The sequence below is a fragment of the Rosa chinensis genome, chromosome 4 (genome assembly GCF_002994745.2).
Source record: "Rosa chinensis cultivar Old Blush chromosome 4, RchiOBHm-V2, whole genome shotgun sequence".
Classification (NCBI taxonomy): Eukaryota; Viridiplantae; Streptophyta; class Magnoliopsida; order Rosales; family Rosaceae; genus Rosa; species Rosa chinensis.
Window position 1 is genome coordinate 43,151,948 of NC_037091.1, and position 26,006 is coordinate 43,177,953.

Sequence of the window (26,006 nt, forward strand, 5' to 3'; positions counted from 1 at the left end):
AAATGCTCACATATAAATGAGGGTTCTTATTGTTGAAAATGCAAGCAATACAATGAACGAATTCTAGACATTTAGAAATATTAGAGAGAAGAACATTCATAATGGATCCAAGTCAGAAGCAAGTATCAAGTGCATCACATCATGTGCCTACACAATTATTAAGCACATGAACAAACAAGCGAAGCAGAAACAAGAAGCTAATTAAACCAAGTTATGAGAACTATGTCCAGTTTACTGCATAAACCAAATATTTATGAATTTCAAATTTTTTTTATTTTCTTGTCCTTAAAATATTTTTTATCATGGTAATTTACCATTTCTTATATTGCCAGTTCTGTCGGCATTTAGGCTACTTTTGTCAACTGTCTTGGAGCTATCCTGCTATATATCTGCTTGTATAGGGTAGAAGTTTATGATCACTTCTTCCATTAGATAGAGCTCCTACGTGGTGATAATTACATATTTACTAAACTTCGATTACCAGAGTCGTTTCAATATGTATGGATTCTTGTAGCTTGTAGATTTGGTGGTTTTTAAATATTGGATCAAGCTAAGATCCACTTAGTCTTTCCTTATGTAGATTGTATCTAATATATTATGCTCTCTAGTGACATATCGTCACCTTTTACTAACGAATCTCTAGTTGCTAAAGGTCAGACACCTATAGTGCATGAGCATAACATGAGTACTTTCAATCAAACCAAAGCAATGATAACTTAAGCAATAGTATCAACCAAATACTTGGTTTCTTGGATCATAGTGAATACCTAATATGAAAAACTTTTCTCCAATTTTATTCATGAGAGAAATGATTTGTGTCATCAAACTCTCTACATGCATTTTTGTAGCATTAATTGTAAGAATTAAAAATAGTAAAGAAGCAAGTAATTTACTACATTTTTTGGGTTTAGGGTTTAGGTTGAGTGACTTGAGTCTATTATAAGATATGTTTTAAGGGTCTAAAGACCAACGGTTGGTTTTTATTTAGACCACAAGTGGATGGAGAAGGGTTGTAGAATAGTTAACCACATGCAATATTAAGCAAATTATCATTTAACCCGAACAATTGGAGTTAAGCAAATTATAGCCCTTATCATCATGGATGAATAGTACTTTTAAAAAATCCACAATTTTAGACCATGATTTATTTTAGACCACCACGATTAGAGATGGCCTAAATAGGTTAAAAGTCTGTTTAATTTTAAAAACAAAGAAAAAGAGTTTTGTATTTCATTTATTTTTTAAATTAAATAAAAAAAGGACTACAACAAACTAAAGAGAACAGCCTCTAGGGCAACCAAATTTGAGGAGATTAAAGCTATTATTAGCATTAGCCACTGCACTTGGAGTTTGCTTATCCATAAATTTTTGAAATGGGAGTGTTCAATTTGCTTCTTTTGCACTAGATCGTCAGAATAGATATTGTAAGTTCATGCTTTTTTTGCTTCCCATTGTTTCAAAATCAACTTGCTAAGATCAGTAAACATTATGTTTATTGACTTTATTCATACCAATATATGTTAACGCATATCAAGAGAAAATGCATGAACTCGTCTTTTGACGTGTTCGTCCCACTAAATTTTTTCTTCTATTAAGCACTATCTCGTACCATTACTACAAAACTTAAACGGATTAACGAATCCAAACCATGCCATTAACAGATCAACGGATCAAATTTCAATCCAAACCCATTCAATAACCATGGATCCGGAGCGGATACTGATCAAAATCCGGTCCATTTACAATTCTAATTACAGACAAAGGCTTTGGCTGAAACAATAAAACCAAGTAACTCAATCACTTCCAACAAGTAATTCCACAACTAAAATGATGAAAAAGATGTAGCTAATTTCAACCTGAATGGGTAAAATCGAACATAAAGTTAATGAACCAAAATACCAGAAACCACACTTTCTACAGAAACAATTCAATGCGGCAATAACAAGCGCTTAGTAACTGTCATAACAAATAGTTATAGAGCAAAGTGTTTAACTTCTAATAGTAATCCTTCAGTTACAGACAAAAAAGGGTATCTCCCATCAACCAAACCTTTTGCAGAACCTTTTCATGTAGCAATAATAAGCACTTTGTAACTGTAATAACTGGATATAAAGCAAACTGTGCATCGGATAAGTTAAAAATGGTAAACCTTCATATTACAAACAATCATCTTCCAGTAATCCTTTCACTCAGAATCTTTGTGCGGCTGTTGTTGCTGAGGCCAAGCTGGCTGAGCCATGTATGGATGTGTTGGTTGGCCATACATATTTTGATCCATCACAGGCTTTCCCACCATCATCCCGGGAGCACCAACCTGTGGTGGATGTTGAGCAGGCATGTAATAGTAAGGAAGACCATCAGCTGGACCGACAACTGGAACATTCCCACCTCTTGGGATTGATGCAAGAACCTCATCTTTCAAATCCTCTCTGGGGACGATATCAACTAGAAAATCAAATATATCAGTCCTTGTAATTGCTGCCGCAATGTCATTCTTTTGCAATGTTCTCCTTTTGTTCTCCTCTGTGTGGTTCCAAGACCGTAGTGTCAACTCCAGAATAAACATCTCACAGGCCCTGGCAAATATGACCGGAGCTTCAGCAGATATCATCCTTACATCCTCATCAGCCTTCATAATCTTCTTAATCCTGGCCAATGGTAAACTATGGTTCTTGAAATCATTAGCCTGCTCAATTTCTTGATACTGACCTGACCAAAAGTTTTGGAGTTGTTGCTGTAGCTGCTGTTGTTGTTGCTGGTGGATGTGCTGATAAGCTTGGTGTTGTGCAAGCTGAGAAGGGGCAGAAGGACCTCCCGGCTGAGTGGGAGATTGCATCATTCCAACTGATCCAGTTGGAGAGAGTCCCATCATTTGGCTAGGCTGATATGGGTTCACACCATATGATGCTTGACCTGCACCTGGGACTCCCATTGTTGTTGGATGCCCATGCCCTTGCTGATCCATCCTGGTATAAGGTTGGAAAGAATAAGTTCTCTTTGTACATTGTGGAATATCAAAAATAAAGTTTCAGAAAGCCAAAGAAATATAGAGAGATTGCTGAATATCAACTATAGGATTTTGATTCCCTGATAGATGTCTCTGATCTGACAGTTTTTATATAGGCTGTCAATTTGTCCAACACAACCCTGTTTTCAAAACCAGCTGTGTCGCTCTAGATACAGCACAGTTTTTATATAGTAATTCTAGAATTCTAGAATTATATTGAAAACCAAAAAACCTAATAACATTATATGGTCAAATTAAGGTTTCATAACAATCAATGTACAAATTCCCTTCAAAGTTGACTACCTTCTCCTCCACCAGAAAGCATATTAGACCTTAACCAAAATTCTCCCCTAGAAGGTCTGGCATAGCCATACAAGTAATTCTAGTACTCCTACTACCATTCCATTAGGTCCAATTAGTCAACCAATCTTATTCTAACTACCTATTTGCCTTTTATTTCATCCGAATAGCTGACCACCATAGGAATTTCCACTATATTAGATGTTGCAAACCGAGACTTTATTTGGAATCAAGTATTCTGCCTTAACAAGTATAGCTCATAAATTAAACAAGGCCCTCTTAAATTGGACAAGAACGAATTACACATGGTAGACCATTTCACACCCAAGACTAATCGCTAAAACCAGACCACAGTTTTTACTTGAAACCCCCGTAGACCATACAAACTTACTATGGAATTGAGTATTCTGTCTTAACAAGAAAAGTGACTAACAATTTTATACAGAAACAGATATGTGCATCTCGCACATTATACAACACCCTCTTATAATTAGGCAAAGCACGAAAAGCACTTGGCAGACCTTTTCACACAAGATTACTTAACCGGCTGCCAAATTAGACCACAATTCATACCCCAAACCCCACGTAAACCTACCCACACAAGTTCCCAATTTTCTTCCAAAGCTGAAAATACAGTGAGTCAACTCAAGCCTATGCTACCAACTCACTGAGTCAAACAGCAAAGTAAAACCAACCATAGAGAAAATCGCTATTGTCTCTGATTTCCTTCACATAAACACAAACAATTGGCCACAAACTACACCTACCTACCTATACACAGAGTTGGTTCACCATCCACTTAATCAAACTCTAGGGTTTCTGAAACTATAACAAAAAAAAAATCAAGAACAGCCTATATCACCAACTTTTCCAACTTAAACAAAAAATTCCCACAAAGACATTACACATAAAGCATGAAAATCCAAGAAATTAAAAAAATAAAAAATAAAACTCAAGCACAAAAGTAAAGAAATTCTGTACCTTTTGTCGCTCTGCTTGTTCTCGGGTTCTGGGTTTTGCTCAACCACCTGTAAAGCCTATAAAGAAAGCAAATTTGGTCAATTCCCGACTATTTGAACCCAAGCTTTGAATGGAAAAGAGGAAAGCTGCAAACTACGATGAGCGAGAAAATTTGGAAAAAAAAAAAAGAGAGAAAAAGGTCGAACCTTTAAATTGGGTTGGGAGAAATTGGGAAATCTGATCAAGTAGGAAACAGGAAAGGAGTGGAGCTGGGTTGGGGGAATCGGAGTGGGGGAGTATTTACGTCCACTCTCCCCACTATAAAAAAGCGCCAGTTTTGGTTCGTCGTCCCAGCTATAACTTTTAGTTTGACTTTTCGTATCTGACGATTTTGCCCCTCCACAATTAATTAAATATTTGAAGGAATAAAATAAATGAAAATATCTATCCTTGTTCACTCAGCTACCTATTTTTATTATTTTTTCTTTTCGGTCGGTACCCATTTTTACTTTTTTAATGAGTTAATTTCAAGAGATTTACTCTTTAAAGAGAGGAAAGGGTGTTGATATATGCTTGAAGGAGGTGGCAAAAAAGTGTTTTGAATATATGATAATTGAAATTTTGATAATGTAACTAAGGAATTGTAAAGAACGAGCGAATCTGATGATTGAGATTAACTAAACAATTGTAAGCTTTTATAATAGAGAAAATGTTACAAACAGTACCCGAACTAAGGCTCATTCTTAACTTCAGCACCCGACTATGCAAAACTATCACTTTGGTACCCTAAGTTTGAAGTCCGACCCAAGAATGGTACACGCCGTCTATTACGGCGTTAACTAGCTAACCACATGGCATATTTTGAGGGCCCTCATGGTTTGCCACGTAGTAAAGACTTAACGCTGTGATGGATGGAGTGTACCATTCTTGGGTCGAACTTCAAACTTGGGTACCAAACTGATAGTTTTGCATAGTCGGGTACTGAAGTTAGGAGTCTACCTTAGTTCGGGTACTATTTATAAAATTTTCTCTTTATAATAACAGTGAGTGAGCTGTGTTCTGTTTGTTAATTGAAATAATCGAGACCATGAAAATTACATGTTCAAATCTCAGTGAAATAGGTGAGGTGGGGATAAAAATTGTCGTTTCTATTAAAAAAAACTTTGTAATATTAGCCAATGAACTTAATACATATGGCAGTAAGGGGTATTTGAGAAACTATACACAATTTAAAGTTTTTATAATATCAACTAAGCCAATGAATTTACTGCATGTCGCCCGAAAACTTTAGAAGAAGTTGAGTAGAAATTTGTATGAGGTTGCGACTTCTATCAAACCCTAGCCGTCATGGCTTAGGTTCCATCAACGGCGCCGTATGTTGTCAACACCAAGCAAACTCTTCCTCTCTGCCTCTTGTTGTCTTCTCGCAACAATTCAACGTCAACTTCGTTCAACGAGCTTTCAACTGAGTTTCCCCTCCATAGAGGTGATGTACTCGGGTTTCCCCTCCACATAGGTAATTTCGCACCAAAGTGAATTTGGAGAGGAGGGCGGGTTTGCCGTCTCAGGTTGGAAGGCTTGACCTTGTCGAGGACACCTCAAAGTGCAAAGAGATCAGAGTGCAACAATTGCAAGGAGCTTGGATTGAGTGGAGCATTGATTGTGAATGAACTATTACTGCTCTTGGGCGTAGAGCGCAATGGAGATTTTATAGGGATCATCATCTAGTTGGCGAGGAACTATTGATTTTCCCGACCTCAAGGCTTTGGATGAAATCGTTGTGGTGCCGACGCGGTGGTGTTGCACAGAGATGGTTAGCTATGGCTAAGGGTGAGATTCACAATGGGGTGCCCCAAGCGATTTGGGTGCCTAAAGCGATTTGGGGAGTTACTTGGATCTGGGCTTAACTCCAGACTGGTTTGTCTAGCCTACAGAATAAGAGATTTCGGATTTAGAATTCAGGAGGAATTATTTTTGTCGCGTTACTTCGTTTTGGAGTGGCCTTTGCTAATAAAATTGTTGCTAGCTTAGCTTGCATACTATAGGGTTTCTGCAACAAGTAATTGAGTGCATTGACAAAGGGAGATTCAAACTATTTTACTTTGTGTGAAATGACTTTACGTAGTCATGTAGGCTCTTGAATTAATTGAGTTTCATTGTACTAGTGGATGGTACTAATTTCCCTTGCTCGCTTGACCACTGATTTAGGATACAAGTGTATAAGGATCTATTGTATGTGTCATTCTGGCCTTGAGATTAATCAAATCTCTATTTTGATGTTCAAAAACCCAAAAAAAAAAAAAAATGTGGCCGTGTCTGCCGAAATTCACTCATCCCTCACGTACTCTTAAAACCTCAATCTTAGGTGAACACTTTAATAATTATCATATTAAAACAATTATGATTTCTTTTTGGTGTAACATGGTCTATGCCAATAAAAAGAAGAATAGAAAAAAAGTAAAAGGTGCATTAACAATAGGGTTTAGGTAAGTTTCTCTTGATAACCACCTAGGCCTCATGATTTGGCCTGCGGATCAAATTGGCGGATGGAGGCCCGCAAGCCAGATAGGTAAAAGCCCGGCTCGGCACGTATAAAAGCCTGCAAAAAGCCATGCCTGGTGGGTAGAGGGTCGGGCTTGGTTTAGGGGTTTGAAGCTGGCCCAGCCCATAGACCAGGCCGCCAAAGGCCCGTAAAAGCCAGTCAAACCCGGCCCATAAGCTTGTAAATTAAATAATATTCTATATGTAGCTAATTATATATATATAAATTATATATTAAACAATAAATATATACACATACATATAACTATACACACACACACACACACACACACACACTAATTTGAATCAGTTTGTCTGGCGAATAAACTATGTAATTGGTTTGTCCTATTTTTTATAAGACATAGATACTATGCTCTTCATTTATTATTGTCTGGAGAGAATCAGTTTGATGAGAGGTGACTCTATATATATAAATATATATATATATATATATATAGATTTTATCGAGAGCGGAGCTCCACTTTGAAATTAACTTGTGAAGTTCAAGTTTTGGGTCACTTTTTGGTCGTATATCCACATCTCGACCGTTCATTTTTTAGGTACTAGTGTATAGATCGTCTCTGCAAATTTTTAGCCAAATTGATGATCGTTAAGGTATCTAACTCGCTTAAACCAATGGACGGACTGAATCTGTCAACCTAAACCGTACTAACTTTAAGGCAATTATCAATGCCTTAACGATCATCATTTTAGCTGAAAATTTGCAGAGACGATCTATACACTAGTACCTAAAAACTGAATGGTCAAGATGTGGATATGTGACCGAAAAGTGACCCAAAACTCGAACTTCACACGTTAATTTTCAAAGTGGAGCTCCGCTCTGGATAAGATATGTATAAATATATATATATATATATATATATATATTGACTAATTTCAGTTTACCCCCCGGAGGTTTGGGGTCGTCATCATGTCAGTCCCTCTAGTTTCAATTTAATCAGTAACACATTTTTACTCTCCAAATTCATCAAACATGTCCAGTTGTTGGACCTCCGTCCAAATTGGACGTTAAATCAATCTGTTGCATTTAAACTTGAATAATTTTTTGTCGTTTTAGAGGTGAAATTACTCCCTAGCCCTTAATCCATTTTCCCCTCCAATCAACTTCTCATTTCCCCAAAAGCATCGATCACCTTCCTCTAATAACATCTATTAACCCTAGCAGAGTCCCCCATTTTAGATCTAAAACAAAACGCTAGATTAGTTCCATCGAAACATACTCTAAACCAACAGCCACTCTCTTAGGCAAAATGAAGAGTAATGGATCAAAACCTAGAAGAGAACCCGATACCCAACATTTAATCCTAATTCCCGAATTGAGAACTCGAAATGCATAGTCGAGGCGAAATGACAAATGATTAGCCTTAAAAAGGAATACTCACTATAATTAGGAAGCTCCTCTCCTTTGCTTTCATTGCGCAGTGTCCATTCATCATTTGTCATTCTGCCTCGACTATGCATTTCGAGCTTTTTGTTTAGAGTAGGTTTCAAATCGGGGTTTTGGTTTAGGGTTTCTATATTCTATTTTGGGGTTTCTAGGTATAGCAAAAATTGGGGGTTTCGAAACTTAAGAAGAAGTGATTTTAAACTAAAAACTGTGGCAAGGTTGTGATAATTTATTGTAGGATTTTGTATTTTTGTCTGTTTGTGTTTATGGTTTGGAGAAAGTGATTAATATAGTATTGAAGTAGGATAAAGAAAGTTGTTGGGGAGGTGAGTTAGAGCTTTTAATACTATTCTTATGGACCTAGCATATAGTAAAGAATGGTGATGCGGTCCTGCTATTAGTGTTTTCTGCTGTAGACCTAGCATGATTTGTTTCTTATGGTATTGACTTGATAAAGCTTTGTTTTTGTTTTTTTATTTGTAGATAACCCGGATTACTTTATTGTTAAAATGTATCATAATTGATTTATTAGGGACAACCAATATGTAAGGGGAAAGATAGCCTACTACGACCATGTTGACAAGGATAAAATCTCACTTGTGGAAGTTGATTCCATGGTAAGGGGGTTGAATGAAGACTATGGTGGTTCAAGGATAGATTATTGTTACATGATTGGAAATGAGGATGACGCTTTAACCAAGCTGAGTATTGATTTTGATGCTATTACGATGTGCTGTTGTGTTCCACAAATTAGGCTGGTTATCATATATTTGGATCACTTAGTGCGTAAGGGTGAATATGAAGAGGAAGAAGATGACTATACGTAGAGATTCAAGCTATTTTACTTTGTGTGAAATGACTTTACGTAGTCATGTAGGCTCTTGAATTAATTGAGTTTCATTGTACTAATGGATGGTACTAATTTCCCTTGCTTGCTTGACCATTGATTTAAGGTACAAGTGTATAAGGATCTATTGTATGTGTTGTTCTGGCCTTGAGACTAATCAAATCTCTATTTTGATGTTCAAAAACCCAAAAAAAAAAAAAAATGTGGTCGTGTCTGTCGAAATTCACTCATCCCTCACATACTCTTAAAAACTATGTCTTGGGTGAACACTTTTGATAATTATCATATTAAAACCAATTATGATTTCTTTTTGGCGTAACATGGTCTATGCACCGAAAAAGAAGAATAGAAAAAAGCAAAACGTGCATTAACAATAGGGTTTTGGTAAGTTTCTCTTGATAATCACCTACGCCTCATCATTTGGCCCGCGGATCAAATTGGCCGATGGAGGCCCGCAAGCCCGATAGGTAAAAGCCCATCTCGGCCCTCATAAAAGCCTGCATAAAGTCCGGCCAGGTGGGTAGAGGGTCAGACTTGATTTTAGGGATGGCAATGGGGAGGGTAGGGTAAGGGGATTAAATTACCATCCCCATACGCTCCACAATCGCCGTAATCAGATACTGGGGATTCCCCTTCCCCATCCCCATTGGGGATTCGGTCTCCATACCCGCCCCAATCCCCATTAACAATATTACCAATTTATTATATAAAAATTTATACAAACAATTATGGATTGTAAAATATGAAGTTAAAATTGAACATCAAAATAAAATAAATTTCTTATTTCAATCAAGGAAAATTAACATGTTGATAAAGATATTTTATTAAAAGAATTTTCCTTTTTTTGAACATATTTATTAACATAATTTAAATATTGACAAAAAGATGAAGTTTACATAAATATTTATTTATTAATAATATCAAATATATATATATATATATATATATATAATAAATAAACAAATATATATATATATGTATTTCGTATAATTCTTATTGGGTGGGTATGGGGATGGGGATCAAAATACCATCCCCGCCCCGTACCTTCAGAATTCGAATACTGGGGATCCCCATCCCCGTTACCCGATTTTTCCCGAATTTCTCCTCATTAGGGGCTAATACCCTATGGGTACCCTACCCGATGGGAATTTTTGCCATCCCTACTTGGTTTAGGGGTTTGAAGCCGGCCCGGCGCATAAGTCAGACCCGCCGAAGGCCCTTAAAAGCCCGTCGAGCCCGGCCCATAAGCCCGTAAATTAAATACTATTCTATGTGTGGCTAATTGTTTGGTTTTTTGGAGGTGATAATGCAAAAGTTGATAGATAAGTCAACCGTTTCCGGTTAAGAAGATGTGAAAGTGCTTCTCTCTATATAAGAACGGTGCGTTCCGAGGTGTGAAGTGGGAGAGAAGGGATTTCATAATTGGATTGGGGTTTTGAATAAGACAACCCTTTCATTTTTCATTTTTTTCTTTTTCATATTGAAAAAGTAATAAGAACGAAGGGTGTTAAGCTTTTTATCATCCTAGCGTCGAGCTATTTTTCCGCAGGACCTCCCCTACAGTATCGTCACCGCAATAGATATATATATAAATTATATATTACACAATAAATATATACACATACACATTCACATAACTATACACACACACTAATTCGAATCAGTTTGTCTAGCAAACAAACTATGTAATTGATTTGTCCTATTTTTTATAAGACATAGATACTATGCTCTTCATTTATTATTGTCTGGCCAGAATCAGTTTGATGAGAGGTGACCCTATATACATACATACATACATACATATATATATGTATATATATATATATAGGAACTAATTCCAGTTTACCCCCTGGAGGTTCAAGGTCGTCATCATATTAGTCCATCTAGTTTCAATTTAATCAGTAACACCCTTATACTCTCCAAATTCATCAGTTATGTCCAATTTTTGGACCTCCGTCCAAATTAGACTTTAAATCCTTCTGTTGTGTTTAAACTTGAATAGTTTTTTGTCATTTTAGAGGCTAAATTACTGTCTACCTTTAATCCATTTTTCCCTCCAATCAACTTCTCATTTCCCCAAAATCATTGATCGCCTTCCTCTAATAACATCTATTAACCCTAGCACAGTCCCCCATTTTAGATCTAAAACAAAAAAACTGGATTAGTTCCATTGAAACCTATTCTAAACCAACAGCCACTCTCTTAGGCAAAATGAAGAGTGAGGGATCAAAATCCAAAAGAGAACCCGATACCCAGAATTTAATCCTAATTCCAAAATTGAGAACTTGAAATGCATAGTCGAGGCAGAATGGCAGATGATGAATGGATACCGCGCAATGAAAGCAAAGGAGAGGAGCTTCCTAATTATAGTGAGTATTCATTTTTAAGGCTAATCGTTTGTTTATAAGCCTAATTGATTGGGTTTTGTTATGATAGTTAGGGTTTCGAATCAAGGTTTTGGTTTAGGGTTTCTATATTCTATTTTGGGGTTTCTAGGGATAGCACAAATTGGGGGTTTCGAAACTTAAGAAGAAGTGATTTTAAACTAAAAACTGTGGCTGGGTTGTGATAATTTATCATAGGATTTTGTATTTTTGTCTGTTTGTGTTTATGGTTTGGAGAAAGTGATGAATATAGTATTGAAGTAGGATGAAGAAAGTTGTTGGGGAGGTGAGTTAGGGCTTTTAATATTGTTCTTGTGGACCTACACATAGTAAAGAATGGTGCTGCTGCGGTCCTGCTATTAGTGTTTTCTGCTGTGGACCTAGCATGCTTTGTTTCTTGTGGTATTGACTTGATGAAGCTTTGTATTTGTTTTTTTATTGAGAAAATTTTACAAGCAATACCCAAATTAAGACCGACTCCTAACATCAGTACCCTACTATGCAAAACTATCACTTTGGTATCCCAAGTTTGAAGCCCGACCCAAGAATGGTACACGTCGTTCATAACGGTGTTAAAAGTCCAGCCACGTGGCATATTTTGAGGGGTAATTAGGTCCAAATTTTTTTTTTACTTAATTAAAAAAAATTTATGAGATCAATTGTTTTTGTTTCTTTCTCCCTTCTGTTCTTCTCTTCAAGGACAGAGACTCTCTCTCTCTCCCCCCCCCCTCTGTTCTTCTTTGTTCTTTACTTCACTTTCTTCTCATTGCTTAGAGCCATACTTCATAATTGAATACACACAAAGCTAAGCAAGCATCAAACTTGAAATTCAATATTGATTCATAAACTCAAAGAAACAAAAATGTTGGATTAAATAAACAAATCACCAGCTTAATTTCATATCATCACCACCAATTCCCCATGGGTCGACCATGCCAATTTCTTCTTTACACTCAAATCGGTCATGGCTCATATAATTGAATAAGAAGACCACACCACACACTTCCAATTCTTCATCAACACTCAGAAAAGCATGAAGCAATCCAAAATGCAAATCCCCAAATTCGAGGGGTGAAGAACAAGCCTAGTTAAAAAGGATGAAATCAACCAAAAGTAATCAAACAAATTGAAGGATCACGATGGAAACGACGCCGTCGTTGGCCTTGGCCTTGGGTCTGATAGTAGGAAAAGAAGAATAGAAGAGAGAGAAAGGGAATGAAAAGAGAAAAGGGGATCTGCAAAAGATAAGGGAAGAAGAAGGGATCTATAAAATAAGGTTTGGGTAACAAAATGATCCAAATACCCATCCAAATTTAGCATGTGGATTGTTAGTTCACACCGTCATGGACGGCGTGTATGAATGTTGGGTCGGGCTTCAAACTTCAGGTACCAAAGTTGTAGTTTTGCATAGTAGGATACGAAAGTTTAGAATGAGCCTAAGTTCGGGTACTGTTTATAAAGTTTTCTCCTTTTTATTTGCAGATAACCCGGATTACTTTACTGTTAAAATGTATCATGGAGGATTTATTAGGGACAACCGCCAGTATATAGGGGGAAAGATAGCCTACTACGACCTTGTTGACAAGGATAAAATCTCACTTGTAGAAGTTGATTCTATGGTAAGGGGGTTGAATGAAGACTATGGTGGTTCAAGGATAGATTATTGGTATAGGATTGGAAATGAGGATGATGCTTTAACCAAGCTGAGTATTGATTTTGATGCTATTACGATGTGATGTTGTGTTCCACAAATTAGGCTGGTTATCATATATTTGGATCACTTAGTGCTTAAGGGTGAATATGAAGAGGAAGAAAATGCTTTTTTCATGTATGGTGAAGATGATTATCATAACTTTGCTTTCAGCCAGGCCGGTTCTAGTGGGGTGATTATTGAAGAGCTACTTCATTCACCTAGAAAGAAACCAAGTGTGGTGATAAAAGAGCTACTTGATTCACCTAGGAAGGAAACCCCAAATAGACCAATAAAGAAGAACAATGGACTTGTCATTAAGGAGTTAGAATGGCATGATGTAGTCCCTACTCAAGCTACCTTAGCCCAAGTACATGATCCTAAAGACAAAGGGAAGCAAAAACTTGTGGATGAAGAGTTGGATTTGGTACAAAAAGAGAAGCACAGATTTGTGAACCAAGGCATATATTCAAGTATGTTTGAGGAGCTGGATAATCTTATGGATGTTGAAGTGAGTTGCATGGATTGAAGGAAGAGCAGAAGTAGGGTACCTAATAATGAAGACCAAGATGATGAAGCATGTACTGATGATGAGGACTTGTGGTTTGAGAACCGTTCAAAGCATGATGATTATGATCCACAGTTTGACAAGGAAAACTATGATGACTATGGTGTAGATGATGAAGACTGGTTGGGTGGCTTAGAGTGTGAGTTTTATAATATGGGGCAGTGGATTGGAGGAGGAAGTAAAGGAAATGGTGCAAGTATGGAAAGTGAGGGTGATGTTCAGGTTGAGGATAATGAAGCAATGCATGGAGTTGTTGACAGTGATGAGGAAGTAATTGGGAATGAGGCAAACTCTGATGGAGAGGACTTCCCTGAATTCCATCCAAAGACTTATATGCATGACCCTCAGTTTTGTTTAGGAGTGAAGTTTGCAACAACTAAAATTTTGAGAGCAGCCATAAGAGAGAGACCAATACAAAAAGGGTGGGAAGCTTCTTTTTTTTGTCAAAAGTGATAGGCTTAGAGTAAGGATGATTTGTAAAGCAGAAAACTGCCCTTTTGAGCTTTATGCCTCTAAGATGCAACATGAGGACACTCTCATAGTGAAGACCTACAACGAAGGGCACACTTGTGCTGGGGTGCATGAAAATAGTAAGATTAGAACACCATACTTGACAGAAAAGTTTGCAGAGCAGATTAAGTTTAACCCAAATTGCGCAATGGGTAAACTTCCCTCATTCATCTAATTTATATTCCAATTATAGGGTTATAATTGAGGAACTCTGAACTATTGTTTGCTAACCCTTTTTTTCTATTTCATACTTGATAGATTCACTTGCTCAAAGTATGTCAGCTAATTTGAAGTGACGAGTTTCAGTTCAGCAAGCTTATATAGCAAAAAAAGGGCCCTTGCAGCTTCTAGAAGCATCTATCAGAGAGCAATTTGCAAGAATAAGGGAATATGGAGAGGAGCTTAAGAGAGTTGACCCAAACACCACAATTGATCTAAAATGTGACTTTGACAATCCAGAGCAGTTACCTGTATTCAAGAGACTTTATATATGTTTAGGAGCATTGAAGATGAGTTTTAGAGCTGGATATAGGTCAGTCCTTGGGTTTGATGGGTGACATTTAAAGAACTGCTATGGTGGACAATTGACAACTGTGGGATTGGATGAAAATAACACAATATGGGTTTTGGCTTATGCTATGGTGGAGATGAAAAGTAAAGACAGTTGGGAGTGGTTTCTGGATCTGTTAGTGAAGGACTTGAACATAAGGGATGAAGGAGGGTGGACCTTTATCAGTGATAATAAAAAGGGAATATTAGCTGCTTTTGAAGAAATCGTATGTTAGGCACCTGTGGACAAATTTCAATAAGTTATTCCCTGGTAAGGTGATGAAGGACCAATTTTAGGCATGTGCAAAGGCAACCACAATGAACTACTTCACCAAGGAAATGAACCTTATGAATCTACTTGATCTCGGAGCATATGATTGGCTTACAGGTAATCAATCATTGCCCTTTTGACTTTGTTTGTGTTATGATGATTTTAACTATTGTTTTCTGGACTTGACAATGTGAGGACTGATGTGATATATCTGTCTTGTTTGTAGATCCTAAACGGCCAGCCAAGCATTGGAGCAGGTCACACTTCAACACACACTTGAAGTGTGACATCCTTTTAAACAATTTCTGTTTGAGAGCTTTAATGGTTTTATCCTACCAGCTAGAGCAAAGCCAATTGTGACATGTTTTGAAGAGATAAGGGTTAACCTAATGAAAAGGATCCATATAAGGGGGGATAAGATGCTGAGGTATGAAGATACAATCTACCCCAAACCTAGGAAGATACTAGAGAAAAACAAGGTTAAGGCAGCAACAGATTGCATTACTAGTGGATTAGGTGGACCAGAAATTGAGGTTGAAAGCTTTGGAGGAAGCAAGCATGGGTGAACCTACAAGAAAGAACTGTTGCATGTAGGAGATGGGATTTAACTGGCATCCCATGTAAACATGCAATTTTAGCAGTAAATTTCATAAGACATGCCCCTGAAGACCAATGTTACATGAAGAAGACCTACATGGCCATTTATAACAATACAGTAAAGCCTATTAATGGTATGGATCTGTGGTCAACAAGTGGTGAACCCTCAATCCTTCCCCCACAGTACTCAAGGCAGCCAAGGAGGCCAAGGACAAAGAGGATGAAGGATGTATCTGAGAAAGCAGAAGTTGGTGGTATCAAGCTTGATAAGGTTCAAAGGTCTCTTAAGTGTGGAAAATGTGGTCAAGTTGGACACAACCAAAAGACTTGTCATAGACATTTGCTAGCCAAGAATAAGACCTCAGCAAACCAAAACAAAAAAAGGAAGTTAGATGCAGCAATTTCTGAAACTCAGGGATGAACTTTGAACCTTGTTGCATTGTGTTTTGACTTGTGTTTTACAACTGACGCCATACTAATTTTGTGTATTTATATGTTGCAGTCCAATACTCAGAGAAAGAGACCCGCAACTAAGAATGAGCTGAGGCATAAGGTAAAGATAAGGGCAGAAAAACTGAAGGTAATAAACTACTACAGTTTTTGCTTTTGGCTGTTGCATTTATGTCCATTTTGTTTGTGTGTTGGTGTGAAGATGTCCCTTACATGAATAATTACTGTTTTTTTTTTTTTTTTCAATTTGGTGTCTCATATTGGTAGAAAAAGAGAAATGAATAAAAGGCAGCAGCAGTAAAAGGATCAAATGCTTTAAGCAAGCCAAAAGGTAGACCTCCAAAGCCTTCAGCAACTTCTGCCCCAGCAACAACAAATGCTAAAGCTCCTCCTGCTACAACAAGGTGTAAACCTCCAGCCAAGCCATCATCATCTTCTAAGCAAGCAGCTCCGAGTAGGTCATCTAGCATAATCAGAGATAATGCAAACGATGGGAAAAAGTAGATTATGGCACTCTATTAGGTATAATTAGCATGCCCTAAACTTTATCGTATTAGGTTTATGTTGCAATCTTTTGTGCAACCTTGAGCTACGTCATTTGGTTGCTAGCTCTAATTTTTTGAAAAGATTATTAGAGCTAAAACCCATTGCAAATGTGTTTTTGTTGGTTTTATGGATGTAAGGTACTAATATTCATCCATTGGGATGCTAATGCTAAAGACAATGTGTGCTCTTATTCTTGAATGAAATATCTAGTTCCTTGAACCATTTATTTGAATTTATTTAATATATGTATGTTATTATCATTTTAATGCTCCCATATGTTTGGGGCATGTCTGATTTATAGGAACTATCCAGATTTGTGGGATAAACTATGCTCCAAATTAGTTGTTGTTTTTATAGACCTATTATAACTTGTGGTGTATAGGTTGAAGACACAATTTTAAAATTTTGGAGCCAGATTGTGCAAAAATGACCATTTTACCCACTTAAGGGGGCCCACATAACGGATTTAAGGTCCAAAACTTGGACATGCACTACTAGAAAAACCCTCCAATGCACACAGATGGCATGCACACGGATATTCACACGGACGTAAATTTGTGTGAAAAACATTGCAATACACACAGATATCCGTGTGAAAAGTACATTCACACAGTCATCCGTGTGAATTATGTTCTAAAAGTGGGGCCTCAAAAATTCACACTGATTTCTGTGTAAATCTCATACGGATTTTAATTTCATTTCCGAAAACCCTATATATGTGTCAGAAATTCACACGGAATACCGTGTGAATTAGAATTGACACACCAAAATCCATGTGAATTTCATTTCAAAATAAATAAAAAAATTATTACATAAAATCGTACTCATATTTAACACATTATTTATGATAAATATCTGGTTTCACACGAATATCCGTGTGAATTTTTTTTAAAAGCGTTTTGCAAATCCAAGTTCCATCAGATTACATCATATACGGAAGACAATATCTAAAAAAACATTAAAAATGAATAATACTAAAAATGAATCCAGCCATTACATTTGCTTCATTACTTTTCTTTTCTTTTTCGATTTTTCGTTCAAGCATTCCATTTGCTTCAAACCACCCTTTCTATTCTTCTCTAAAACTATGCTAACCATTCTTCCTACCTAGATCGATCAAAGCTTCAAGATAATCCAAATCCCAGGTTAAAATGAAGGTAAGCAATTTTTTTTTTTTTTTGAAAGGAAGGTAAGCAATTTAATGGGTTTGAGTTTGCGATTAGAGTGAGAAGTGGGTTGTAGATGATGGGTAATCTCAGTTTTAGTCTGAAAGAACTTGGCTGCCAAACGAGGCTATGATTTAGCACAGCAATGAAGGGAAAGAAGTCAGAACAGGTGGTGATTAGAGTGAGAGGTGGGTTATAGCTGATGGGTAATCTGAATTTCATGCCGATATAATGGATTTGGACCGAGTGAAAGAGCCAATTGGTCTCTCAATTTTCTTTGAGTCGCTCAATTTCTGGGCACTTCGATTAGAGTTGGGTAAGGTATCTATTGGAAGCTTAATTTATTTGGACCAAGATGCAGAGTTTTGTTGGGAGAAGAGGAAAGCTTGGTTTGTAGGGAAGAGAAGATGAGAAGATTATAGTCATTATACAAGAAGAATATATTATCCAATTGATAGTAAAAGGATAGGTTTGCAGGGTTCCATCCTCCAAATGATTGATTTATCTGAGTTTTTTCTGTACTTCGCAACTAATCGATTATATATTGTTGAAAAGTTATAATATTTGGAGTTTGTGTTTTTGTAATTGCAGAATACCCATTTGTGGTCTGAAGCCCAGGTTGAGAAATCGACGATTCAGGTAATACGTGCTTATTCATTTGAATTTTGTATGAAATTTCGGATTTCCTTCTTGGTTGTTAAATTTTCCCCAATATTGTTAAATCAGAGCTTGTGATTTTGTGACCATCTCTTTTTCAGATCTATCTTTGAATGGATTCAATGATTGATATTCGTTGTTGGGATCTATCTTTCTCAGATCTATCTTTGAAGCTGTGATGTATTATTGTAATCGACCTCTGTTGGAGGTGGGTTTTGGAAGAGGACAGGGAGTAAGAGTGGAAAATGGTGGCCATCTGTTGAAGTTCCTTCAAGATCGGCAGAATAATCATGAAGAACAATTATGACTATAATTTAAATTAAAAGGAGGAATTTAAAAACAAAAAATCTAATTTGAATAATCTTAATCCATTTATTTTGATATATACAAAATAATAATTAGTGAATGGGAGAGGAGAACAGCAGCTCCACTACTGGTGGAACCCACCAAATGCATTCACACGGATTTGTCAATCTGTATGAAAGTAGTATTAGCAACGTCAGTAATACGTACGGATTATTAATTCGTCGTTGTACCGTGTGTATTGACGTTTTCACACGGATTTCCGTGTGGAATACTATGATTTCACACGGATTCTCATCCGTGTGTGATAGGGGGTTTTTCTAGTAGTGATGGCTGATGAATTTGGAGAGTACAAAGGTGTTACTATTAAAATTAAAATTAAAGGGACTAACATGATGACGACCCCGAACCTCCGGAGGGTAAACTGAAATTAGTCATATATATATATATATATATAGGACCCTTCCATTAAGGGATCCCCTTTTTTAGTCTTTTCTAAGATAGGGCATTAGACCAACTTTTCGATCATATTTCAGCACCTCAACCGTTCATTTTTTAGGTTCTAATGTGTAGATCATTTCTGCAATTTTTCAGCCAAATCGGTGATCATTAAGGTATCAAACTAGAATAAATCAATGGATGAACCAAATCTGTCAAACTTGAACCGCTCATACTTATAATCTTAAATCGTTGTTTTGAATGCCTTAACGATAATCAATTTAGCTGAAAATTTGCAGATTTGATCTACACATTATGACCTAAAAACTGAACGGTTAAGATGTAAAAATATGATCAAAAAGTTGGTCTAATGCCCTATCCCTATAAAAGACCAAAAAAATGATCCCTCACTGGAAGGGATATATATATATATATATATATATATTTATATACGTCTGTAGTTTAAACTTACCATGAAACATCGAAAATATGTTGTAATGATCCCATCAATTGAGTTTGTTTCATATTAAAAAAGGAGTTCTATGTCTCTTACTTCAAGTGTTGCTACATTTGAATCATATATGGGTTATATACGGTGCCAAATGCCTTTCCGAGAAAACTACCTTAAATAAAATTTAAGAAATACAGATGTGATACAAGAGTCCAGAATGAGAGCGGCGGCGCTCTCCCTTAACCCTAGCCTCCCTAGGCTAGGCTATCTATTTCCGACCATCTCTAGCCGACGTCTAAGCCAGCCTTGGATCTGGCCATCACACAATCTGGTAAACAAAAGATGGAGAGGCTAATGATTTCGACGACGATGGTTGCTAGTGTCGAATCAATAGGGCAGGCGCTGTACCGCTTTTGGGCTCCTTTCTGCACCTAGCTCTCGGTGGCGTTGATGGCGGAGACGTCTGCGACTCTGGTGGCAGAGGAAGCATGCTGGTGGGTCCTTAGGCTCCTTGGGCCGCTAGGTGCGACTGCAGCACTGAAATCTAGTTTTGGGCCTGGTCTCTTGGGTCCAGAATGAGCAATGGGTCTTTGGACCCTTTTTTTAATTAGTTTGGTTATAACTAGCCTATTACTATGTGATTAGTTCATAGTTGCAGGCTCACTTTTAAATAAGTGAGCGATAAGTTCAAATATAGTTGGTCTGTCCTATGTACCCTTGTGGCTCCTCCACGAAGTCTTGTTTGACCATTGTTATGTGTCAGCGGATGGGTATGTAATGACCTTCTTGGCATGCGCTATTATCAATGAAATTTCATTAATTCAAAAAAAAAAAATGCCTTTCCAAGATCAATTCAATTGCAGGCAATTTTTTTTTTTTTGTTAGTTAGATGAGTTGATAACCTTTACTAATTTATCAAATGAGTTTTTTGCATAAATTGTATGTAAGTGAGTGAGATATGATGGATACAATCTATCATATCTAATACACACATGTGTGTGTGTTATACTTCGAGAACTCTAATTAACTTATTTAGTACCTAAAAAAAAGGGTACACTAAATTATATTTATTTAGAATTAGAGAATATAGGCTTGTCCCGGCCTGTCTTTATGTAAAAAATTTGTAAGGCCCAGCCCGACCCTGTCCAAGCTCGGTCAGGCCTGTTGACGATCCTTATAACCAACATAGTAATTCATTGACCCAAAAAAAAAACATTAAGTTATCCAAAAGAAACCAATTTTTTTTTGTGAAAAAATAACCGTCGTTACTGAAATGATCCTATGGAAACAAGTTCTCGATGCAGCTCTTCAACTATGAGGAAGATCTAAAAGGGTTAAACAAATGCAACATAAAGGACATGAAAGAAAATAGTTCTATATATTTACTGGTAGTATACATACAAAATTATGTTGAACCATTCCCGAAGTAAAACCCAGAATCAGATTTTCGTGTTGGGGCAAGACACTTTGCCTCCATAGTCACCGGAACTCAGCATCATGATTGTGAATGAGTACAGAAACTTCAAATTCCGGGAGCATTGATAACAAGTAGTGTGCTAGTTATGCAAGGAGGGCACCCTGCTAGGACTTGAGATTGCATTTTATGATTTTTGAAAGAGAGATATACCTACTAATCCGTTCAAATTCAACCCTTGATGGAAAAGGTGGACATTGCCTATGCATAACAAGAGATCAAAGAAGGACCCACATTTATATAAGCACATCTAATGGCTTTTCTCCAATTAAAACCATATGTGGTTGGGGACATCTAGTTGTGATGTTGTTGATCACAAGCTGCGATTGCTAGGCCCCTGGAGCAAGATCGAGCGGAATTCCTATAGGGTTAAGTGGTCGATCTCTTTCAATGTAATCAAAAACAAAGTCCGATTCACAGTTGGGATTGGTTCAAGTCATCTAGACAAACAGCGTCTCACTGCAAATATGCAGGTACAACTTTACCCAAAAAACATTGAATTTGCTTCCGTGTGTGAAAATTTTATGTATAACTTGTATATAATTGTGTTACGAAATGCCGAAAACCATTCAAAGGGACTGATGGTGGATTTATCACTGAATTCAAGCCTTGATACAAACTTTATTAAAACATAGCTGTACATTGGTAAAAGCTAGAACACATCGAACAAAACTAAGGTAAAAGATACACAAAGCTCTACCAAATTAGCCACTCCCTATCAACAGTACCATTCCAGGTATTTACATGACCTCTGATGCATCATTCAACACCATATAAACCTCAATTCTCTCCCTGAAATGGATAGTAGATTTTGAAGATATACGTTCTCAATATCACGAACATCTTCTACTTTGTGGCTGCAAAAACTGCTGGCCCTTCAACCTGAAATTTTCACCCCACCAAGTTGAGAAATCTTGTTGAAAATATAAATCAGCATCACTAAAGTTGGTGTGAAACGTCACCATCAAGTATGTTATTATTGCTTCTTTCACAAACAAAAGCATGATTGGAGGAGACAAGAGGGAGACAAATATGCATTCAAGAATGTCTCCCCATCCTTATCTTCCAAGTCATCTGCCTTGAATTTCGCTCAAGTGCGAGTGTGACTGTGAGAATTAGATTCATTGCCCCTATCAACTCCCCCAGTTAAACACATTTTTTTCAACACAAGTAACCTACTAATTTTTTTTTTTTTTTTAGAGAATCAAAGGATTTTACTTCTACTCTTATAGTGACTCTAGTAACCTAGAAACTTTTGTTTACTAATCGTAGACATTAAAAAGCTAATAATAAGAAACAAATATGCAAGAAACTTTGACGGTGAGGAACCATATAGCTACATGGTAATAATTGGTTTTCTTTAAATTTTAAGTCACTTAAATTACCTTAAATGTTGCACCCCAGATCTCTTCATCAGTAGCCGGTACAGCAGTGATTACATTTTTAGGATTCTCATAGCTTCTCAGTCCTCCAACACTTGTGGAGTAGAAACACCCTGCACAAATCAGAGACATAATTGTTAACAAAGAGTAGATTTTTCCATGTACATGTATCATCATCATGTTATGAATTTTCATGATTTGTGGTCCAAAAAGCTAGAGAATCAAGTACCATTGGATCCTGATCGTTCTATTAATGAATGTACTAGCAGACCATAAATATTGTACCCACCTTGAGGGAATGAAGCAAGTGACTTGCCACAGGCACCCTTAAGTAACTCCGCATCATCAGCAAAGGCCACATATCCATCAGCAGTGATTCCCCAAGAGAGAGGGACCTTGCCAAATTGGTCCTGTTACACACCAAACCCAATTGTTATTAGAGGTCAAATATCAAAACTATTAGCTTAACCAACAGTTCTCGGTGGATCGCTGACTTACAGAAGCAACAAACACGGTGGAGGTGGACTTGTCAAATACAATGAAAGCAAAATTTCCGTGGAGATGGCCAACAACATGGTTGGGTGGGTAAGGTGCCCGATCGCGAAGCGCCTTGTAAGCCTCAATGACCAAAATCACTTCATTTGCAGACTTGGCCAGGCCATATTGCTGCCTCAAGCTTCCCAAGTTGTCAAGTGCTCCCTCAAACAAGCAGAATACCTCATCCTTAACAGCAAACGACCTGCAAGTTTACCATTCAAGTCAGACAATAAACTAGTAGTGTTTTTGTAATCCAATATGCACCATGAATTTTACAACCTACACAACGAAGACTAATCAAATAAACATACAATTGTATACAACAAACCTATGAAATTGCCAGTTAACTTTACTATTTGTTTGACCTGTCACACTGACTCAATTATTTGTGTGTTAATATAAAGACTTCATAAACAGCAATAATTGAATCTTTAACATACAGTTGGAAGGTTCCAACTTGTCTTGATTGATTTGAAATTCATGTTACAAGTTAAATTTTCGAATAAATGCATAGGCCAATATTAAATATCCATGAATAAAACAACACCATTGAATAATTGAGTAGCATCACCATCATCCACTGTATCAATCTCAAACTATGGAACTTATGTAGGTCCCCCCACCCACTTAGGCCATCCTCATCGTCATCAGCAGTCTCTCTCAATATTTCGCCTTGACACTACGAAATTGATCCAGACATCCACCAAATGGGTATTTCTAGCTACGGATGGAGTCTTATTTACGGATGGGGCCTTATCCAGACATTCAATTCAGAAAATAATTTTCATGAAAAAAAAAAACCGGCTTCATTTTTTTCTTTCTAAATATCTAAAATTGAAAAAGAAAACAGGGAGCAGAAATCCACGGATTTATTGTGAAATAAAGGCAAAGACAAATACATATTTATTGAAGTTACGCCACGGGGCGCAATCACGTTGAGCGTGAGCCATTCGAGGACAATCAAGTCAACATGATAAACGTCGCGTGGCGGTCATGCGAGACACCACTCAAGACCCTTTAGTGATCCCGAAGGAGATCATCATCATCAGATCAACGATTACCATGATTTGATTGTGAAATCATGACCGACGATTGATTCTCTGACCATTTTCATGCCGGTTCAGATTTCAATCTCCAACCACATGAACAATATCTTCTAAAAAAAAACCACATGAACAATAAGCAAGCACATAATTCAATTCATCATATCATGTATAGGATCTGATATAGAAAAATAAAGTTCTACTGATCTTATTCTTTCTTTAATGGATTCTTACTCAGTTTGATTACGAAAATGGAAAAAAAAAAAAAATCTAGCAGTAAAACGGCGCCGGATAAGTTGATGCTAAAGTTCAAGACAGTGTTATATTCCGGCGAGCGTGGTTTCGATCATACCTCGGTTGTATCGGGGACTCGTTGTCGTGGCTGTAGGCCAGCTGGACGTTGTCGCCGACCTGTATGGACACGGCGGAGGCATTGCTCTCAACGAAGCGGTTGATCAGCGCATTCGCCGAGATCTTCGGCGACGGCGTGCGGCTGCCGGCGGCGACGAGCTCGTCGGGAGGGGACACGATCGCGCTGCTGAACACTCCCAACATGATGACGACTACTGACTGATTCGACCGGAAAGAGCAAAAGAAAACTCGCGAGAAATGAAGGTGATCCGAGAGAGAGAGCTCGGACAAGTGATGGGATCGTTTGCAAGGTGGGGGTGGGATTTCATTTATAGGGAAAGGGGACGGGGCATTATCGTCATTTTAAGGACGCTTGATGGTATTTTTTTGGTTGCATTTTTTAAATTTTTTATTTTTTATTTTTTAACTAGAGAGAGGAGGGAGAAGTCCAATGAAGGAGGAGGAGGCATGTGGTGCGTGGGACCCACGGAGAGGGGGGCGATGATTCCTGAGGTAGGGTGGGGCCCGCCAGGGGAGGTATGATTACATGTCAAGCCAAACTGAAGGTTATGGCGGACAGAGGGAGAGGGGATTTTGTTATCGGGTGCGGCAGCGTGTGGATGCTTCCCAGTTCGTTTTGTTTTTTGGGCTAATGGTTTCGTGCCACGTCAGGGAACAGTTAGAGTGGTCGTCGGTGACATTTGTTGGGTAGTTGGTACTGGAATTTTACCTTTTATTATTATTTTTTATTGTCAGATTTCGTGATTTATTGCAGAATTATAGGAAGTGTCTGCTTCAGAGTTCGGGAAGTAAACAAGATCAACCCTTGTCATTTTGATTCCCGGAAGAAAACAGTATTGCATTTTGGTTTTTACGAATTACTGAAGAATTTAATCTTAACAAATTTGTTTTCTCAATTCTGCCAAGAAAAAAAAATTACGTGAAGCGATATTTAATTACTGTTAGAAATAGAAAACTCATAAGGAAAATAAGACTTTGGAATTGAATGGCCTAAAGATGCGAGAATGTCTGACAACTGTTTTGAGTTCTCGATAAGTATGAGGTGATATGTCAGAGTAAAAACGCAATATTAAGATTTGACAAACATTGTTGGAATATCATCTTAGAATTGACTACATTTCAAAACTATTTGTAAAGTCACTGACATGAAATGTTATGAGCATTATTTTGGATGTTCAAATTCATTGTGAGATTCAAACTTAATAGTTATACCACAAATTTAGAAATATATCAATATGGTTGTGGTAATGATAGTAACTAGTAACTATTACAAAAGTAGCTATTCATGATACTAATTGAAGAAATTATTTTTATTAATTAGAAAGAAAAAAATGAAGCCAATATTGTGCTGACTTTGTATTGTTTGGTAGGATCATCAAACTAAAGTTGAGGCTGCAAAGGCCGTCGATGTTTGCTAATCTACCTTAAATGGGTATGGTTTCCCAACTTGGAAGCTAGCTAGCTAGTAGATCACATCAAAACTAGAAATAGGTATCGCAAGCAAGGAGAAATTTTTGGCAAGCTACAAGTACAAATTAAGTTGGTAAATATCATG

The 26,006-nt window shown here is 37.2% G+C and overlaps 3 protein-coding genes and 1 long non-coding RNA gene across 4 annotated transcripts; 2 read left to right on the forward strand and 2 right to left on the reverse strand.

The window, feature by feature from the left end:
- Positions 1-1,926: 1,926 nt before the first annotated feature.
- LOC112200078 (nuclear transcription factor Y subunit C-9) lies at positions 1,927-4,609 on the reverse strand. The gene is made up of 3 exons (XM_024341092.2): positions 4,474-4,609; positions 4,289-4,344; positions 1,927-2,966 (listed from the first exon to the last, which is right to left on the reverse strand). Exon 3 carries the CDS (start codon positions 2,963-2,965, stop codon positions 2,186-2,188), a length of 780 nt encoding a protein of 259 aa, XP_024196860.1. The 5' UTR covers position 2,966; positions 4,289-4,344; positions 4,474-4,609; the 3' UTR covers positions 1,927-2,185.
- Positions 4,610-15,729: 11,120 nt separating this feature from the next.
- LOC112199356 (histone H1-like) lies at positions 15,730-16,586 on the forward strand. Its single transcript, XM_024340386.1, has 3 exons — positions 15,730-15,903; positions 16,135-16,212; positions 16,371-16,586. Exons 1-3 carry the CDS (start codon positions 15,730-15,732, stop codon positions 16,584-16,586), a joined length of 468 nt encoding a protein of 155 aa, XP_024196154.1.
- A 1,049-nt stretch (positions 16,587-17,635) lies between these two features.
- Positions 17,636-19,025, forward strand: LOC112196327. Its single transcript, XR_002935133.2, has 3 exons — positions 17,636-17,785; positions 18,386-18,433; positions 18,611-19,025. It is a non-coding gene; the product is annotated as an uncharacterized LOC112196327 (long non-coding RNA).
- A 2,648-nt stretch (positions 19,026-21,673) lies between these two features.
- Positions 21,674-24,742, reverse strand: LOC112197969 (stem-specific protein TSJT1). Its single transcript, XM_024338955.2, has 5 exons — positions 24,432-24,742; positions 22,998-23,238; positions 22,789-22,909; positions 22,503-22,612; positions 21,674-21,999 (listed from the first exon to the last, which is right to left on the reverse strand). Exons 1-5 carry the CDS (start codon positions 24,632-24,634, stop codon positions 21,964-21,966), a joined length of 711 nt encoding a protein of 236 aa, XP_024194723.1. The 5' UTR covers positions 24,635-24,742; the 3' UTR covers positions 21,674-21,963.
- Between the last annotated feature and the right edge of the window lie 1,264 nt (positions 24,743-26,006).